Genomic DNA, 20,857 nt, shown 5'->3' with positions numbered 1-20,857 from the left:
TCTACTAGAACAACCAGATTCCCAACTGATGATATCGACTCAATCTAACCACTGGGAATGAGAACTTTGCTCTCTGATAACATGCTCGGCCTGAGTGCACGTACCTTTGCAGGAGTTCATAACTAGACCCAGGTCTTCTTTCCATATGACCCCTACATTTGGATAAGAGCCAAGGACAAAGGAACACCCCAAAATCAAGGCATCACACAAACTAAAGAATCATAAAACCAAGTCCTATCTCATTGAAATCAATGAGCTTATGAACAGGTGGGGAACCTAGGTGGGCACAGGACCAAAACATGATCTAGGCATATCACAGGACAGCTAAAGTAAGACTAAACCACGCTTAAACAAAGCCACAGAAAGAGTGACATGAATCATCTAAGCACAGTCACAGCAATCCAGAGAAACAATAGCAATGAACACATAACCAATGATATCCATGTCTAAACAATGAATGGGAGCCAGAAACAACAAGAAATATAGGAAGAGCAAAAGTAATGAGGAAGAAGAACAAGAAATACACAGTGCTCATACTTGGGAGGTTCTTCTCTCGAACAAAACTTCTCCTCAATCCTCTCTCTGTGAACTTTTCTTCTTTGCTAAATGCTCTCCTTCCTCACAGCTCAGTTCGTTCTATCTCTAACTCTCCCTAAAAACCTCTCTACTCCAATCCTTCTCCTTCTCTCTCAAAATGGCTTTTTCAAAACAGCTACCTACCCTCCTATTTCCCAATCTCTGCTCCCCAAATGTTCTTACCCAGCTCCTCTCTTTCTCGTTCACTCTATCCAGCCCAGAATGCCCATTTTCTCTGTGCTTTTCTCCTCCTTTTCCGTTTCTTGCTACTCACGAATACCCATGTTGCCCCCCAATGGTTCCTTGCTACGTGTCTTCCCTTGGTTGCCTCTTCAGAAAACCAATACCTCCACTAATAGACGTGCTGCCACCTTTTTTAATAGCCTCTCCAAAAAGGGCATGTGCTCTTCAAAAACTCCTCCATCTAGCCAAAAAAAAATAAAATGGAAACAATAACAATCCCCAAAATGGGGGTCTACACATAGGTTCCTTGAAAGATTTTTGACTGGTTCAAAGTTGGTTCATGGATTTAGACAATCCATTTGCAATTAAGTGCACTACTTTCTAATTGAAGAGATGACTTTATTGAGATGAATTTTCTAAGGTGAGTACATTAGCATATATGATTGCACATTGGACAAAATTTACAATGAATCATGACATCAGTTCTTGGGGTAGTCATGATTTACCAAGCTACTATACCGCATGCACTCTCAACCTTTTTGAGAGAATATTGAGATGGTATTAAAGTCTTTAGTGACTTTGACCCTATGAGTGAAACTGTAGGGTGGTCATATATTCCCTATGCATTGGGTCATTGTTGATTAAGGTAGATGACAATAGATATTCATAAGATACGCATCTTGATATTTCATGGGATTAAGAGTGTGTCTCCTCGAATGATCTTAAGGATATGTGATCATAAAATCTATGGCTGCAGTGATTCATTTTGTAGAATTTAACATATGTTCCTTGTGAGTTAGAGTATGTCAATTTATCACATAATGGAATGATCTATAACTCAAGGATTGGAGAGGTAATCTTAAGAAATTGATAGCATTCACCTCATTATATTATGAACACCGGTTCATGAGGAGCTTGCATTCAGTTGTTAGTAAGTCACAAACCCATGTATTTTATATTAATGTAATATCATAGAATATTATAGTGCAGTTGATTCTTTGTAGTGAGATGTTAAGTGAGCTTTAGAATTAGATTATAAAGGAACACTATTTTCCTACAAATCCCAATGGTCCTTACTTGAGCTCATACTTCTATGTGACCCATTGCTTAAGGGATATATGGGTTATTTATTCATATATGTGCATAAGGATGTTTTGGTAAAAATGCAAAGTTGCTTTAGATTTTATGAATGATGTTTTTGGATTGGGATGATTACTTAATTGAACCCAAATAGGGCTAATTAATTAATGAGGACCTAAGTGGGCTAAATTTAGTAACCCCTAAGCCTAAGATTGACTCAAGTCACTTAAGCCTATAGGGAATCCTAGATATAAACCCCTATAGGGGTTAGAGCTTTTTTATTCTTTCATTTTTTTTAGAATCCAAAGAAGAACCCTAGTCTCCACCCCTCTGTGAGGATTCTACCATCCACAAGTGCCTAGATCCAGGAAAAAGAGCCATTGAGCAAAAGATCTCTTGGATTTTGAGATTTGCACCAGCTTCTTCATCGACTAAATCATTTTGGAATCATCAAGATTGAAGGTGTATTTTTCTTAAGCACTTAGATCTATAGTTTTTCATGTATATGCTTCTATTGCCTAGATCTAGAGATCCCTAGGATAGTTTTTGCATACAGCCCAACGATCCCAGGCTCAGAATGGATTAATCCAAAGGTTCTAACAACTTTATCAGTTGAATCCATAAACACAACATCTTATACATCTAACTGAGTCCACCCATATGCTAGAACCAAAAGGACTTGCTAAATATAGTTTTTAGAAACAATGTCTTATGTAAACAATTCTAAAATCTTAGGGAAGTTTGAATCAAAGAGTTCTGAAAGAATTTCTTTTAGATACTCAACAAGGATTAAAGCCTTTAAGATATTCTTTAATAGTTCAAGAGCTATAATTGAATCGATCAATGTTGTGATAGATGACTTAGGAGAAAATAATGTGTCTTTCCTAAGGATATTTCATCAAACATTCTAGATTTAGGCAAGGAAAAAAGAGTTAAATGATTGAGAATGTGAATGAACTCAATGTTGAAAATCAAGCAAACATCCACATGGAGCAAAATAAGAGAAACTAGTGGTCATCCTATCAACAATGTGATTGGAAATGTTAGTGATAGGGTCCCCTCTATAAGCTAAATTAAGATGGATGAACTTAGCTAGGCCATGACAATAGAAAAGTCGTAGGAAAAATTTTACAAGAGATAGGAGTGGTAAGTTTGTAAATCTATCCACCTATAGATCAATGGTTGGAAGCCTTATTTATCTAATGACAATTAGGTTGGATAAACCTATAGCACAGGAGTTTATGCTTGATAACAATCTTCTGAAGAAATCACACCTTGGAGTTGTTAAGAGAATCATTATGTTTGTGGTTGGTACTTATAAACTTGGATTGTGGTATTACACCAATTTATTTGTAGAAATCATTTTTCATACAAATGTTGACTAGGGATGGAAGGTCTAAATATGGGAAGAACACTTATAGGGGATGTTTCTATATTTTAATTGCTTAGTTGCCTAGATTAACAAGAAGTTAACAAGTGGCACACTCTAATTGACTACTTATTACGAGGAAAAGTCATAAACAATCTAAAAAGCTTAAAAAATTATGAAATCTAAATGAGTACAATGCATTTCGAATTGGATTGAGGCATTTGAAACTCGTTTCGACCTATCTCGGGGCTCAAACTCAATCACCAACAACTGAGTTCGAAATTTGGGTGAGTTCCAAATCAATTTCAAACTTGTAAATGGTAGGAGAGAGCTCAGTTTGAAATCAGGATAGTGAGTTCAAAATTCACAGGGAATTTCAAACTAACCCATTGCCCATGCAAAAACTCCATATTTCTAGGTTTGAAATGCATGCCTCTTATTCGAAATAGGTAGGCAGATTCGAACTTAGCCTCTGGCAAAAGCTTCCTTGCATTCATTTGAGTTTTAAATGACCAAAAACCGTTACGAATTCAAGTTGTCAATTTTGAACTTAGTATTCCTCTCTAACTAGTTTGCTTCAAATGTGCATAACTTTCTCATTTCAGCTCCGATTTGCACACCATTTGAAATATTTGATTCTTGACTTCTCGAGCTTTGAAACAATATATAGCTTGCCTAAAATGGACTTTGGGAACTGCTCCAAATTTTACCTCAAATTCAGAGTACATAATGCTACTAGATTTTGAGTTCTAAATTTCCAATGAATTTGCTTCATGCCTCATTATCCATGTTTGTATGCCTTCTTTCATAGTTCATAATGGTCATCCTTAAATCTTTTGATCCATACCTAAGTAGTCTAGAATCAAGTATCATTCTTTATTATGGTAAAAATTCATTAACATTGATCATCCCATTTTACTTGAATTCTGATCGTTTTTCTCTTTTGTTCAAATACTAAGTCTTTTTATGTAGTAACTTTGATTAAGAAAAACCAGAGAAAGAGTCACTACAACTTTTATAGTACTCTGGGTATGATCATCTAGGACTGGCTATGGAATTTTTCAATACTAGGATAAATGAATCACTTTTATTTAAATCCTAAAGTGAAAAAAAAATATGTGAATGAACTTTTATTTAGTAAAACTAAGTAAAAGAAACTAAATTAATAACAAAATGAATATTGATTTTTAATTCAATTGATTCAACTCTTAGGCTTTCCTAATACCAAGGTGAACCTTTTTTTTCAAATGGAGCGAGAGAGCGAGCGAGGGCGATGAGGGAGGTTTTCGCGAAGGAAAGCGAAGAAGGAGAAGAAGGAAAGAGGGGAGTTTTGGGGTGGAGTCAAAGATTTTCGAGATCGGGGTGGAGGAGAAACAGGGCAAAACCCAAATCGTTATTGAGGAAAGCAAGGGAGGGGTTTCTTCATGGGTCCGTTTGGGGCTGTTGAGTGCAGAAATACTCCTGGATAGCCTGATCCAGTGTATTAAGGCAGAGGATAAAGGAAAATGGGAAAGAGGTTGGAGGGAGAATGGGAGAGCCTATTCCATGGTGCGGGATGAGAACAAAGCAGGGTCTTTCATTAGATTAGGGGTGGTTGAACAGGAGAAGAGGAGTTTCAATATCTTTATTCCAAAAGGGAGAGGCGAGAGAGGGGGGTGGAACCTCATGGCGGAGATGTTAAAGAAGGTGGTAGGAAGCAATGGCAAAGAGGAGAATAAGCAGGAGGAAAGGGTCATGTTGAAAGCAAGTATGGGGCAGTCGTTTGCAGATATGGTAAAGGGGGCGAATGACAGGGAGGGGGAAGTGATAAGAGTGGAAGTGAGAGAAGAGGAGATCAGGGGGAATCTGCGTAAACTGGAGCATTGCCTTGTAGGTAGCTGGAATTCTAACTCAGAAAATGGAATGGACATGGAGAGACTAGGATGGTTAATGGCGAGATCCTGGGGGTTGCAGGGTAAGCTAGGGCTGGCAAGGATGGAAAAGGGCAGGATTCTCTTGGAGTTCCAGTTTGAGGGGGAAGCCGATCGTGTTCTGTCCTCTGGAAGCAGGCGGGTGGGAGGTGTCCAGCTAGGGCTAGAACGATGGAGTCCTAGGTGTGGATGTGAGGATGAAGGTGGGAGCAGGAAGGAAGTATGGGTAAAAATCCTAGGGCTTCCAGTTTCATTATGGGTTCCGTCCATCTTGCGGAAAGTGGGGGACGAGTGTGGAGGTTTTGTAGCCATGGATCCCAAGACGGAGAAGATGGTGGAACTGGAATGGGCTCGCATCCGTGTCAAGATAAGGAATGGAAGCTTGCCGAGCAGGTTAGATATAGTGGTGGAGGAGGTGTGTTATTCCCTTATTCTCTGGTGGGAAGTGAGGCCGGAGATGAGGAAGGTGACGCCGGGCAGCCGTATGAAAGGAAAACCCAGTGAGGAGGTCAGGGGTGAAGCTGTGGCACGCGCTACCCCGCGCGTTGGTGAGTTGGACAGTGCAAGGCCCGAGACGCTGCTGCTGTATGCTGACGCGACTGATGGGCAAGTCAGAGGAGTGGGTGGGGATAGGACTGGCAAGCGGGCCAGAGCAGGGTCTGGAGCCCGGTCTCCTGCGGATCTGGGTCAGAAGGATGGGCTTCTTCAGTCAGGTCCGTATGTGGGCAGGAAGGAGTCCAATGGGTCCAGCCCTTTTCCAAATCGGCATGGGGTGGCGTCTGATGGGGCTGGGCCTGATGAGGTTCCGCTATCTCCTAAGGCCCAAGGAGGGGAAAAAATGACAGTGAGCCATCTAAAAGGGCTAAAGCTAAAAGGGGTGGTGATTGAGAAGGATGGGCCTGGGATTGGGCCATCCTATTCTAAGCCAGGTTGGTGGGCTGATGCAAGCCCAGATTTGGTTGGAAATAATGGTCTGGTGGGGGGTTATTTAAGCCCGTCCCAGCCTGAGAGCAGAAATGGTAAGTTAGAGAGGGTCTCTCTCTGGGCGCGGGATGAGTACAGTGAGGGAAGAAATAGAGAAGATGATTTTGTCAAAGTAAGGGAGAAGGAAGACGGATGGAAGCAGCAAATGGCACCGTCTCATTCAATGACTGATCGGGCTTTAATTGAAGAGGAATCAAGGTATGGGTCTATTCTGATTCAAAGGGGGTTAGGGCCTCGGGGTATTCTTCTCTTTCCTCTCTTCCTTTTGATCGGGCTCCGGAGGGGGAGTTTTACGATCATTCTGGGGTTGCTTGTGAGGAGATTCAAAATGACACCCCGTTGAGTAGGTGTAAATCTGTCGATAATGGAGGTGGGAGCTGGGATTTGATCGAAGTCAACATTGTTAATAATATCGAAAAGGAGTGGGAGAGAGGGTCACAGTTGGCTGTGACTCAAGAAGCTAGAGAGGAAAGGGAGAATGGATGGGAGGATTGCAATCTGGCCAAATTTAGCCAGTTTTTGGGCTTCTCGACAGAAGGGTTGGAGAAGGAGATCTTAAATTTCCTGGCAAAAATCAGAAAAAGAAGAGAAAAGATATACAGTAGAGGTGTATTAGAGAAGACAAAATTTGAAAGGGAGTTGAAAAGGCTGGAATGCTCAATAAATTATGAGGGAGGAAGCAAGCAGAGTAGTCCTTCACAGGACAGAGGGTGTCAAATTGTAGAAGTGAATGAAGCTTAAAATTATGTGTTGGAATGTGAGGGGAGCTAACGATAGTTCTAAAAGGAAATTAATTAAAGCCGTTGTGAAAAGTCAGAAAGTAGATTTATTCTGTATACAGGAAACGAAAATTCAATTGATGTCTGAGTGGGTGGTTAGAAGTATAGGAGTGGGAAGATTCTTGGATTGGAGGGCCTTGGATGCTTGTGGATCGGCAGGAGGCATTCTGGTCTGTTGGGATAAAAGGCTGCTGGAGCTGTTGGAGTGGGAGGAGGGTCAATTCTCTATCTCTTGTCGTTTTAGGAAGGTGGAAGATGGAGTTGTCTGGGTGTTCACGGGGGTGTATGGTCCGTTCACCAAAAATGAAAGGGACTGTATGTGGGATGAGTTAGGGGCAATTAGAGGATTATGGGAAGAATCCTGGTGTGTAGGGGGGGACTTTAACGTTATTCTTTCTCAAAATGAGAGGAATAGACAAGGGAGAATTTCTGCAGCAATGAGGAAATTTGCTCAGGTTATAGATGAGCTAGGTCTGATTGATCTCCCGATGCAAGGAGGAGATTATACGTGGAGTGGGGGGCCTAATAATCTATATTGGGCCAGGTTGGATAGATTCTTGGTTTCTTCTAGTTGGCTAGATCAATTCAGTAGCGTGACTCAAAAAAGGTTGTCTAGGCCTGTTTCGGATCATTTTCCGGTGGTGCTGGAGGGTGGAACTGTGAGAAGAGGTCCTTCTCCGTTCAGATTCGAGAACATGTGGCTTAATGTTGAAGGGTTCCAAGAGTTAATCCATAGCTGGTGGCAGGGAGTGGAGGTGAGAGGCAGTGCCAGCTATAGGCTGGCCACAAAAATGAAAGCAGTGAAGCAAAAGCTTAAAGTGTGGAATAGGGAAGTGTTTGGGAGATTGGAAGATAATAAAGCTGCTGCCCTTCAATTAGTGGATCACTGGGACATGGTGGAATGTGAGAGAAGACTATCAGAGGAGGAAACAATATCAAAAAAGGAAGCAAAGGACAGTTATGCTAAGTGGGTATCGTTGGAGGAAACTCACTGGAGGCACCATTCCAGAGAATTATGGCTAAGGGAAGGGGACAAAAATACTGGCTACTTCCATCGTATGGTGGCTGCCCATCGTAGATTCAATCATATGGACAGAATTAAGATAAATGGGGTGTGGATGACTGAGGAGAAGGATGTGAGAGAAGGGGTTGTTAATGCTTTCCAACATTTACTTATGGAAAATTCAGATTGGAAGGCGGATATTGAAATGCTACAGTTAGAGCAACTAAATCAGCAAGAGGCAGAGAACTTGGAGCACCCCTTCTCGGAGGAGGAAATCCATAGTGCCCTGTTAGAGATGAATGGGGACAAAGCCCCGGGACCGGACGGCTTTACTATGGCTTTTTGGCAAAGATGCTGGGGCCTGGTTAAAGAGGAGGTGCTGGAATTTTTCAAAGAGTTCTATGAGCAAGGGGCCTTCATCAAGAGCATTAACAATTCGTTTCTGGTTTTGATTCCCAAGAAGGGGGGGGCAGAGGATCTTGCGGATTTCAGGCCAATCAGTCTCTTGGGGGGGCTGTACAAACTCTTGGCCAAGGTATTAGCCAATAGACTCAAAAAAGTGATAGGGAGAGTGGTATCTACTGATCAGAATGCTTTTGTAATGGGGAGGCAGATCCTTGATGCCTCCTTAATTGCAAATGAAGTAATTGATGCATGGCAAAAAAGGGGAGAGAGAGGTCTTATCTGTAAGCTGGACATAGAGAAAGCCTACGACAGTTTAAATTGGCAATTTTTGATGAAAGTCATGAGAAAGATGGGGTTCGGTCCAAAGTGGATGGGTTGGATGTGGAGTTGCATCTCCACAGCCAAGTTTTCGGTGTTGGTGAATGGAGTGTCGGCTGGGTTCTTTCCTAGTTCTAAGGGGTTGAGGCAAGGAGATCCCCTTTCCCCTTACCTTTTTGTGATGGGGATGGAGGTGTTGAACAATCTTATTAGGAGGGCTGTTGAAGGGGGGTTTTTGTCGGGGTGTAGGATCCGAGGAGGAGGAGGGCAGCCTGTGCATGTTTCCCATCTGCTTTTTGCGGATGATACTATAGTTTTTTGTGAAGCCAAGAAGGAGTTCCTAACTTATTTGAGTTGGATTCTATTTTGGTTTGAAGCCGCCTCAGGGTTAAGGATAAATCTGGATAAAAGTGAAATAATCCCGGTTGGAGAGGTGGAAGAGATGGAGGAGATGGCTGCGGAATTGGGCTGCAAGGTGGGCTCTTTGCCTTCGGTGTATCTAGGGTTGCCTTTGGGGGCTCCTAACAAGAGTGCTGCCGTGTGGGATGGGGTGGAAGAGAAGATGAGAAGAAGACTTGCGCATTGGAAGCGTCAATATATCTCCAAAGGCGGGAGACTTATTCTTATTAAGAGCACAATGGCTAGTATACCATTGTATCAAATGTCTCTCTTCCGTATGCCAAAGTCGGTTGCGAGAAGGCTTGAAAAAGTGCAAAGGGATTTTCTTTGGGGAGGAGGAAACTTGGAAAGGAAAGTGCACCTTGTTAATTGGGAGGTTGTGTGTACGGAGAAGGAAAAGGGGGGGCTTGGCCTAAGGAAGCTAACCCCGCTAAATAAGGCTTTGTTGGGAAAATGGATTTGGAGGTTTGCTTATGAAAAGGAAAATCTGTGGAAACAAGTGCTTTTGGCGAAATACGGGCAAGAGGGTCTTGGTTGGATGACCAAAAAGGCTAATGGGGCGTTTGGAGTAGGGGTTTGGAAGGAAATTATGAAGGAAAAAGATTGGTGTTGGGAAAACATGGCGTTTAATATGGGGAATGGTTCCAAAATCAGCTTTTGGAATGACCCTGGTGCGGTTGTACAGTGCTGTCCCAAAGGTTTCCTCACCTTTATGAGATGGCTGCTAATAGGAATGGCACAGTAGAAGAAATGTGGGATCAGAATGTGGGCCATGGTGATTGGGATTTAAGATTTGTGAGGGGTTTCAATGATTGGGAGCTGGAAATGGTAGGTAATATGCTCCATTTTTTGAGGGGGTTCAAGCCTACTTTAGAAGAGGATGCTGTTTTTTGGAAAGGGGGGAGAAACGAACAGTTTAAAGTAAAAGAAGCATACAACTTGGTGGTAAATACCGTGGCTAATAATTTTCCGAAGAACAACATTTGGGTGGATAAAGTCCCAACAAAAATTCTGTTTTTTGCTTGGGAAGCTACATGGGGTAAGGTGCTTACGCTTGATAGGCTTCAGAAAAGAGGGTGGCACCTCCCTAATCGGTGCTTCTTGTGTGGTTGCGAAGAGGAGACTGTAAATCACATCCTCATTCATTGTATAGTGGCAAAAGTCCTATGGGATATGATATGTGCTTTGGTTGGTGTTCAGTGGGTCTTTCCAGAAACTGTAAAGGAGGTCTTGTTAAGCTGGAGGGGCTCTTTTGTAGGGAAAAAAAGGAAAAAGATATGGAAGTCTATACCGTTGTACATTTTTGGACCCTTTGGAAGGAAAGAAATAGGCTTGCTTTTAGGGGAGGGATGATAGATATTCAGAAACTTAAAAATTGTTTTGTTTGTAATTTATGGTGTTGGGCGAGAATGTATAGTGGAGAGAGGTCGCTGTCTCTTATAGGCTCGTTGGAGTGGATAGCCTCCAATTAAGGGCTGGTGGGTTTTTTGTTGTTTTTGTGGTGGTGAGGCTTAGCTAATTTGTATACCCCCTGTATACGTGTGGCTTTTTGGCCTCTTATCAATATATTCTGTGCTTACTTATCAAAAAAAAACTCTTAGGCTTTCCTCAATCCAACTTAAGGTATAGAAATAGAGAGAACAGAGGTCTTTAAGTAACATGATCTTAAGGTTCTAGGATCCTTAGCCACTTGCGATCGACCCAAGCTCTAAAACTCAAAATTGCATTTGAAACCTAATTTTCCTTTTTAAATAGACTCCTAAAACCATTAAGTAAATGAGATGAATTACCAGTTTAAGACTTGTTTTTTTAACTCTTCATACTCATAGCTTTGTTATAGGGTAGATAACGATAGGGAAGACCAGGATAACTAATGATCAAGAGTTACCAAGAATCACTAGTATCGAGTAATAGCCTACTATATTATTCCCTAAATTAACTCACAAGGATAGGGTAAAAATCAAATTGATAAATTGTGACTCAACCAATAATTAATCTCATTATTATAAGATTTACTCATTATCTCTGTAAGTTTCTTAACCCTTAGGTTTTCATGCTTCAAGCCCCAAGTTAGCTTTTAGCCCGTGGGGGTGATGCCATAATCACACTCCATAAAAGAGTAAAATTCCATAAGTTAAATCAAAAGAAATTAAAAAACAATATATTCGCTAAAGAAGAAGAGAAACAAACCAAAGTTGTTGTATTTTTCCACCACAAAATGTCAAACTCTTGGAAAAATATCTCTAAACCCTAGAACTAAGAGAGTTTATATAGTATTATCAATGACCTAACATGTGGAATACTCTCATTGGCCACTTTTTACAAGGAAAAGTCATAAACAACCTAAAAAGCTTCAAAAATTATGAGTTCTAGATGAGTATAATGCATTTCGAATTTGATGGGGGCATTTGAAACTCGTTTCGACATGTCTCAAGCCTCAAACATGATCACTAGTGGCTGAGTTCGAAATTTAGGTGAGCTCCAAGTCAATTTCGAACTCATAAGTGGAAGGAGGTCCAATTCAACATCAAAGGGTTGAGTTCGAAATGCATAGTGAATTTCGAACTCAACATTCTTCTCTAACTAGTTTGCTTCAAATGCATATAATTTCCTCGTTTCAACTCCGATTTGTGCACCATTTGAAGCGTTGGATTCTTGAATTCCAGAGCTTCGAAAGAGTTATAGCTTGCCAAAAATGGACTTGGGGAAATGCTTTAAATTTCACCTCAAATTCAAAGTACATGATGCCACTAGATTTTAAGTTCCAAATTTCCATCCAACTTGATGAATTTGATTTATGCCTCATATCCATGTTTGTGTGCCTTCTTTTGTAATTTATAATGATCAATCCACATCTCCCAAACTCATCATAACCTCGTCTTGCCTTTCCACATAGTCTATGAGTCTTGACTCGCTCATTTCCTTATTTAACCCTTTCTTGATCTTTCAAATTTTAATGTGATTCAACTTGCTATGTGTAGTCCTCATAGACAATAAAGGTACACTTGAGATCCTCTTGCTATCAACTATGCAAGTAAAGAAAGGATTGAAGAATAAGCAAATGACCTACTTGGCTACATTAAAGGAGGAAAAGAACGATACAATAAGGGAACTCATTCACAAGGTAATTGAAGTGGTACTTGAAGAGTTCTAGTATGTGAAGCCACTAGAAGTGACAATTCATGTTGGTGGATCATGTTCACAATGTGTCAAAGCAAAGACACTTGATTAAATAAATCAACTCAAACATGACACAAAAAATAATAATTAGGTTAAAAGAATGAACTCGGGCATAACCTAATTATTAAATAAGTAACATGTCATATAGTCCATTTAATAATGTTGTCCTATTTAATAATAAAGTCAAGTTAGATCTTGTTTAAGTTAATATGATTAACGTCCCAATCTGACATGTTTATAACTCAATTAACCTACTTATTCAAAATCAAGTTTTAAATGAGTCAAATGTGGGTTAAATAGGTTATGGTTATAATCTAGTTAATTAACATCATTATTACACAACTCAATTTAGGTGAAATTTGTATTATGTAGTTTGACTAAAAAACAACCTACTTATTAAACAAGTTATTTACGTTTACACAAATTTGACCTAAACATGATTATACTCAACTCAAACCCACTAAAAACGCCTTGGGTTCGACTCTGGTTGACAAATTGTATCAAACTTTGCCATCCTTAGATGCCATTAAAGTTACATAAGAAACTCGCACAAATAAGGGAAGGGGAGCACAAGATTGACTTAGAGCCAGGAGCTAAGCCTCCTGTCATGGAGGTCCCATAAGATGGCACTACCTAATTTAGAAGAACTAAGGAAACAACTTAAGGAGTTGCTTAACATGGGATACATCCAACAAACTAAAGCTTCATATGCCACACCAATATTATTCTAAAAGAAACATAATGGATCCCTCTGAATGTGTATAGATTATCGAAGACTCAACAAGTTGAAAGTGAAAAATATCTTATTCTGCATGTTAACAACTTGTTTGATCAACTTAGTAAAGGAAGGGTCTGACAAAGTTAGATTTGAGATTAGGCTACTATCAATTCATGATTGTTGGAATGGGACAAACCTAAAACTAGGTGTCCGATATAGTTCCTATAAATTTCAATCCTTGTTCAAATTTCCTTTTTCCACAAACTTTTTTGCAATATGAAATTACCTTTTATTTGAATTATATATGCACCACTCTTTCTCTAATAAATTAAAAAAATAAACTATTAAATAAGTAATACTTATATATTAAATAATTTATACAAGTATTATACAAAATAGTCATTAATTTAAAAAAAAATAGTTTTTTTTTTAATAAAGTACAAAAAAACGTTTGATATTGCTAAAGGATGAAAAAATAACTATTTGATATCTTATTTTAAAATGTGAGTTTAATAATTCTAGTTTTGAAGATATAAATGAAATTTATAAACATCTAATAACAATATGTAAATTTTGAAGCATACATGCCATTTTAAAATTTTGTGATAAAAACTTTATTTATTAATTTAAAAATTGTAATAAATACATAAAATAAGAATAAAAAAAATTTATAATAAAAAAAAAAAGAAAAAATTGTTGCTCATTCTTGACATTGATAATTTTTTTTTTCTCATTTGCAGAGCTATTATAGTTTTTTGACGATTCATTTACTAAGAATTTTGATTTCCCTTATATTTTATTTCAAATAACTAGTATATTTTTCTAAAAAAATTTATTCTTTATAATTTTTAAACGACGTTTTTTTAATTATAATTTTTTTAAAAAGAATGATGTAAATAAGTGTTGATAACTTTATAAAGCTTGTTTTGAAATCTTTATTTTTTTTCTAAAGTTTTTCTGTATTTTGATAAGAGTGTACAAAAAAATTAATAGTTTAAGATGACTATAAGGATAGAAATAATGTTAAATTCAATTAAAAGTTTATTATATCTCCTTAAACATCAATTAATTCATGGAAGAGATGACGAAAGTCTCTCCAAAATGTGGTGATGAAGTAAAAAATGAGAATTATAGTTTAATATAATAATTATTAGGAAGTTAAAATGCCCTCACATGCTTTTTTATACATGGATAACATGAATTAAACTTTTCTTTAGCAAATTCTGAAATTTCTAGTGTGAACTTCCACTAGGATTTGAGGGAATGTTTTAGTTCATTAGATGCTCCACCTTGAAACTTGCATGGAAAAAAGCCAATAAGTGTGTGCTACATGTCTCTCGCCTCATGGGATTAAGAGAAACATGAGGAGAAATTTTTCTGTGAGTTTTTGAAACCTGAGTGAACTTTGTCTTTAAGATTCTGAGAGTTAAGTTGAAGCTACAATTCTAAGATCTCTGAATCTGTATGGAGAAGAAGTTACTGCAAGTGAAGAAGAGATCTGCTTATTCTACTCACTTTCGGTTTCAGTTTCCCCTCACTTCCAGTTTCCACACTTAATCTTGTCACTCACTTTCATGTTGATTGATTATCCGTCATCTAAAAGGGATATTAAGTAGATTCAGGAGCATAGATCAAAGAAAGTTAAAACTGGGAATCAATTTATTGAAAACTGATAACAAACTCTCTCATAAAATCTCACATAATGGCAGACCCACTGGATTTACATTGTCCTTTTGTGCAGGATTTGAAACACGAGAGCAAATCAAATGGAGTATTTCTGGCTGATTCTCACTACATTGGCCATGGAATCTGTATTGTAGTTCCGGGAAGCAGTGGAATTCCCAAGTGGATAAGGAATCAGAAAGAGGGATATCAGATCACAATGGAGCTTCCTCAGTATTGTTTTGAAAATAATGACTTCTTGGGAATTGCTATATGCTTTGTTTATGCTCCACTCGATGAATGTGACTATTTACTTGAAGCTGAATCTTCATTCTCCACTGAGTTAGAATGTCAATTGTCATTGAATGAAGGATATGGATTTTCTTCCCTGTGTGTGGGACATCTCAGTTTTCGCACTACTTGTAAATGCTACCATGATGGAGGTGTATCAGAACAAATGTGGGTGATATTCTATCCCAAGGCTGCTATTCTGGAGAGCTGTCACACCAATCAATTCACATTTCTTGAGGCTCTATTTATAGGCTCTCGCAATCATTTTAAGGTGCTCAAGTGTGGGCTCCAACCTATATACGCCCAAGATCCAATAGTACAGACTGAGGATGTGGATGCTAGCTGCTTGGAATGTCAGACGGACGTGGAACACCGAAAGCTTTGTTTAAAGGGTCAGACAATCAGCCTACTACCCATTGAGCGTGCCTCTGAAGTTTATGTCTTACAGTACTTTCCAGAAATCTTGGAGAATATGAAAAACTTAAGGGAGCTTCACTTGAAGGAAACGGCTATAAAAGAGCTACCATCATCAATCGAACATTTGAATAGGCTTGAAATTTTGAATCTGGACGGCTGCAAAAGCCTTGTGACTCTTCCAGAAAGCATTTGTAATTTATGCTTTCTTGAAGTTCTCGATGTCAGTTACTGTTCAAAACTCCACAAATTGCCGCAAAACTTGGGGAGGCTGCAAAGCTTGAAGCATCTCCGTGCTTGTGGCTTAAATTCAACATGTTGCCAATTGCTTTCTTTGTCAGGTTTATGCTCCTTAGAGACGTTAAATCTACGTGGGTCAAAGCTAATGCAAGGAGAAATCCTGAGTGATATTTGCTGCTTGTACTCGTTGGAAGTGTTAGATCTATCTTTCTGCAGTATAGATGAAGGAGGAATCCCCACTGAAATTTGCCACCTATCATCTCTGCGACAATTACTTCTAACCGGGAATCTTTTTAGGAGCATACCTGCTGGGGTCAATCAACTTTCTATGCTGAGACGGCTTGACTTGGGTCACTGTCAAGAGCTTCGACAAATTCCAGCGCTTCCATCCAGTTTGCGTGTCTTAGATGTACATGAGTGCACACGGCTGGAAACTTCTTCAGGTCTACTCTGGTCTTCTCTATTCAACTGCTTCAAATCAGTGATTCAGGTATGATATTCATAGAACAAAACTTTTTTTATGGAGACATGGGGATTTACGTGTTAATTAAATTTTCTGCAGGATTTTGAATGTGAGATTCATCCTAGACAAAAACGTTTTGCCGGAGTAAATCTTATTATTTCTGGAAGGTGTGGAATTCCAAAATGGATAAGCCGTCACAAAAAGGGAGCTAAAGTAGTAGCAAAGCTTCCTCAAAATTGGTATAAAAATAACAACTTGTTGGGTTTTGTTTTGTACTCTGTCTATGATCCACTTGATAATGAATCTGAGGAGACACTGGAGAATGATGCAACTTACTTCAAGTATGGTTTGACTTTGCGTGGTCATGAAATTCGGTTTGTGGATGAACTCCAGTTTTATCCCTCGTGTCACTGCTATGATGTTGTACCAAAAATGTGGATGATTTATTATCCGAAGGTGGAGATTGTGAAGAAGTACCCCTCAAATAAATGGAGGCAATTGACAGCTTCATTTTGTGGCTTCTTACGTGGTAAAGCAATGAAAGTGGAAGAGTGTGGGATCCATCTTATATATGCCCATGATCATGAACAGAACCATGGTAAAGCAATGATACCCACCATTTGCTGGGGATGTCAAAAGGATGTGCAATCCCAACGAAAGCTTTGTTTAAAGGGAACTGCTATCAATGAACTACCCACTAATGGGTGTCCCTTAGAACTTGATAGCTTATGTTTGCGGGAATGCAAAAACCTTGAGCGTCTTCCCAGTAGCATATGTGAGTTGAAATCCCTTACAACTCTCTTCTGCTCAGGCTGTTCACGATTAAGGAGCTTTCCGGAAATCCTTGAGGATGTGGAAAATTTAAGAGAGCTTCATTTAGATGGAACTGCTATAGAAGAACTACCAGCATCAATTCAATATTTAAGAGGGCTTCAATATTTGAATCTCTCATATTGCAGCAACCTTGTGAGTCTTCCAGAAAGCATTTGTAATTTGAGTTCTCTCAGAACTCTAGATGTCAGTTTCTGTACAAAACTTGAGAAATTTCCCAAGAACCTCAGGAGTTTGCAATGTTTAAAGGGTTTGTACGCTCCAGGAACTGCTATAGAAGAACTACCATCATCATTTGAGCATCTACAAGGGCTTCAATATTTGAACCTGGCATGTTGCGACAGCCTTGTGAGTCTTCCAGAAAGCATTTGTAATTTGAGTTCTCTCATAACTCTAGATGTCGGTTTCTGTACAAAACTTGAGAAATTTCCCGAGAACCTCAGGAGTTTGCAATGTTTAAAGGATTTGTACGCTCCAGGAACTGCTATAGAAGAACTACCATCATCATTTGAGCATCTACAAGGGCTTCAATTTTTGAACCTGGCACGTTGCGACAGCCTTGTGAGTCTTCCAGAAAGCATTTATAATTTGAGTTCTCTCATAACTCTAGATGTCAGTTTCTGTACAAAACTTGAGAAATTTCCTGAGAACCTCAGGAGTTTGCAATGTTTAAAGGATTTGTACGCTCCAGGAACTGCTATAGAAGAACTACCATCATCATTTGAGCATCTACAAGGGCTTCAATTTTTGAACCTGGCACATTGCGACAACCTTGTGAGTCTTCCAGAAAGCATTTGTAATTTGAGTTCTCTCAGAACTCTAGACATCAGTTTCTGTACAAAACTTGAGAAACTTCCCGAGAACCTCAGGAGTTTGCAATGTTTAGGGGGTTTGCACGCATCAGGTCTAAATCTAAGCATGGACTGTTTTAGTAGCATATTTGCAGGCATCATTCGACTTTCCAAACTGAGAGTCCTTGACTTGAGTCACTGCCAGAGGCTTCTACAAGTTCCAGAGCTTCCGCCAAGTTTACGAGTTCTAGAAGTCCACAGTTGCACATGCTTGGAAACTTTATCAAGTCCATCAAGTCTACTTGGTTTTTCTCTGTTCAAATGCTTTAAATCAACAATTGAGGTATGATTTTCATAACATTCAGCCCTTTTTCCTTATGAACACAGAGTATTAACACTGTACTTCTGTGCAGGAATTTGAATGCGGCTCCTATTGGAACAAGGCAATCAGAGTTGTTATTTCGGGAAATAATGGAATTCCAGAGTGGATAAGCCAGCAAAAAAAAGGATCTCAAATAACAATAGAGCTTCCTATGGATTGGTACAGAAATAATGACTTCTTAGGATTTGCTTTATACTCTGTTTTTATTCCTATGGCTTGTGATTGGTTGAATTGCGAGCTCAATATCTGTGGTGATAAAGATGAATGCTGTCATGTGGATGATGTCCGGTTTTCTTGCTGCCCAATTTGCGGTGAATCAAGTCAAATGTGTGTGACTTATTATCCCAAGGTTGCTATTGACAATCAGTACTGGTCAAACGAATGGAGACGTTTGAAGGCTTCATTTCATAGCTTGGATGCACAAGTCGAAGTGAAAGAGTGTGGGTACTATCTTATATATACAGGTGATGTTATCAACAGAAACATCCCAGAAGATACCAGTACTGATGCTCAGAGAAGCTGTGACAACACAGAAGCTACCAAGTGCGACCATCAGACAATGACAGAGTACAGTGATGAGCAGAGAAGTTGTGATACCAGATCAGCAGCAGAAGATACTAATTCTAACGCACAAACAAGCTATGACTGTACACAGTGCACTGAGCATAGCGATTCTCCAATGGATACAACGACACAGGATATTAACAGTAATGTTGTTGATGCCCAAGATGATGAAGAGGACCATATGCACAACTGGTTGGAGCTTCTTTGCAAATTTGTTGGATGGATATGCTGCAGAAGATACTAAACATTTATCTCAAGCTTTTTGTGAGCTACGATCCTTTCTCTTCTTCTTAGTTTCTATTATATGGCCAAGTGATTTATAGGGGCTGAAAATTCTTCTTATGATCTCATGTTTCTTCTTTTTTTTTCTTAGTGAACCCCTGTTTTGAAAGTCCATAGGCCTCCATAGGCTAAAATCCAAATCTATTTTACTCAAAAACCATTTTTATTAAATAACTCAGTGCAGAAAATTACATCTTATTTTAGATCATACATTAAACATTTTTTTTAAGTAAATGCAGGAAATTACACCTTAGCCGTTGACTTGATTAAGCTTTGGAAGGGCATGATACATTGCTGAGTGGATAACGTTAAGGCATGATACATTGGCGAGTGGATAACGTTAAGGGGCCAACCTCTATCAGGTAAGCCATGAAAGTCCTTATTAATCCAGGCAAGTCAAACATTTCATGTCAATTAATAATTCTGATTAAAGTGGTGCCTCACACTTTATTTTATTTTGTATTATACATATTTGTTGGTATAAAAAAGAGATAGATTCTCGAAGTAAGTATAAGAAATCAAATTATTCGGGGATTGATTCTTTCATTCGTAAGTTTCACTTTTGAAGCATTAAACATTTTGTGAACTAGTTCATTATACAAAAATTACACAATTTAATGTCTTATCCTTAGGTTTGATGGATATCTATATGGAATATCTCAAGCAACTAAAAGTGAAACCATCATATGATTAGTGAAAGACTCAAAACTCTGATTGGTCAATCTTTGCATCCTTTGTGATCAAGGCAAGTTAGATATTTCACCTTAATTTCCAATTTTGATTAAAACTTTATTAATTCAAACTCACACTATTTAACATTTTGCCCTACTTTTAATTATTATTATTTTTTTTTTAACATCAACAGGAATGTGAATCTCAAAGTCACAAAGAGCAATCAAATTGAAGACAAGAACATCTTAACTTCAAATGTTCTGAGAGGCACATGTCTCTTCAAGAAATGCTGCATATAATCGCATAGCTTTACATGTCTCAACAAAAAGTTGTGACTGTACATGTTGATATAGCTGCATCCTAGATTATGGCCTGACCGATTTCATAGATGCCAAATTTATATATTTACATATTTTTGAGGCTCAAGTTACCCTTTCTCATAATCTTGCTCTTTGCTTGTCTTCACAGACTCTAGATTTCAAACCAGCAAAGCTCATCTTTTTCTCTCTAATTTCACAACCTATAAATCATTCAATGATTTCCCTCTGATTTCTCGCTACAATAAACACAACTTCTCTCTGATTTTGCCCAAGTTATATTAAGATATTATACTAGGCAAGATTATGCATGCACTAGTTATGTGATAATCTATTGAATTTGTGTGAACTAACAGAAGTAGTATCACTGGGTTGTCTCAAATCTAGCCTCAAACTTACTCAAGCTATGGGATCTAAGGTTGGAATGTCATATAGACTGTGAAAGCAAAAAGTGATTTGTTTTTTTTTTTTTAAAATGCAATATTTTTAATCATTAGTGAATTTGTAGGAGTAAAAATTTTAAAATTTAATTATTCATTTTTTTATTTAATTTGTTATTTTAAGTTGTATTTATTTTATTGACAAAATTTGTTATCATATGGCTAAGTGTGAAATTCTATTTAAACCTATATGATTGTTTTCTTCTAATAAAAAAATTTTAATTATCTTTATCACCTAGTTAAAAAAATATAATTAGGGTATAATAATTTCATTTGGTCATATATGTTGCTAAGAAATAGAAAATGATGAAGAATGTGCATAAGCTAGTTTGTGATTTTGAACTGCAAGTTAATCATGAGATTTTAGTGCAACACATCCTAAACATGTGGTCAATGCCAGAAGAATATATAAATAAAAGGGACAATTGTGTTTTGAGCCCAACTGAGTTCAAAAATTAACATTTGGTCCATATAACTTACATAATTAATGGAAAGGATATAAGATGTTAAGAGACCAATATACCCTTTAAATTTTCATATATTACCTTTTAAGGATATAAAATAATGATAGACTAAAACACCCAATGATCTTTCACATAAGTTT

General features: G+C 38.2%; 1 protein-coding gene across 1 annotated transcript in view; it reads left to right on the top strand.

Moving 5' to 3' along the window:
* LOC117906632 overlaps nt 1-20,857 on the top strand; it is a 122,878-nt gene that overhangs the window by 15,079 nt on the left and 86,942 nt on the right. Inside the window, exons 6-7 of the mRNA XM_034819745.1 lie at nt 14,646-16,001; nt 16,074-17,939. Coding sequence (XP_034675636.1) covers nt 14,646-16,001; nt 16,074-17,939 — 3,222 coding nt within the window. The remainder of the gene's footprint in view (nt 1-14,645; nt 16,002-16,073; nt 17,940-20,857) is intronic.

This window comes from Vitis riparia, chromosome 18, assembly GCF_004353265.1.
Source record: "Vitis riparia cultivar Riparia Gloire de Montpellier isolate 1030 chromosome 18, EGFV_Vit.rip_1.0, whole genome shotgun sequence".
Lineage (NCBI taxonomy): Eukaryota > Viridiplantae > Streptophyta > Magnoliopsida > Vitales > Vitaceae > Vitis > Vitis riparia.
The sequence above is the reverse complement of the archived record's forward strand: the minus strand, read 5'-3'. Positions and strand labels throughout refer to the sequence as shown.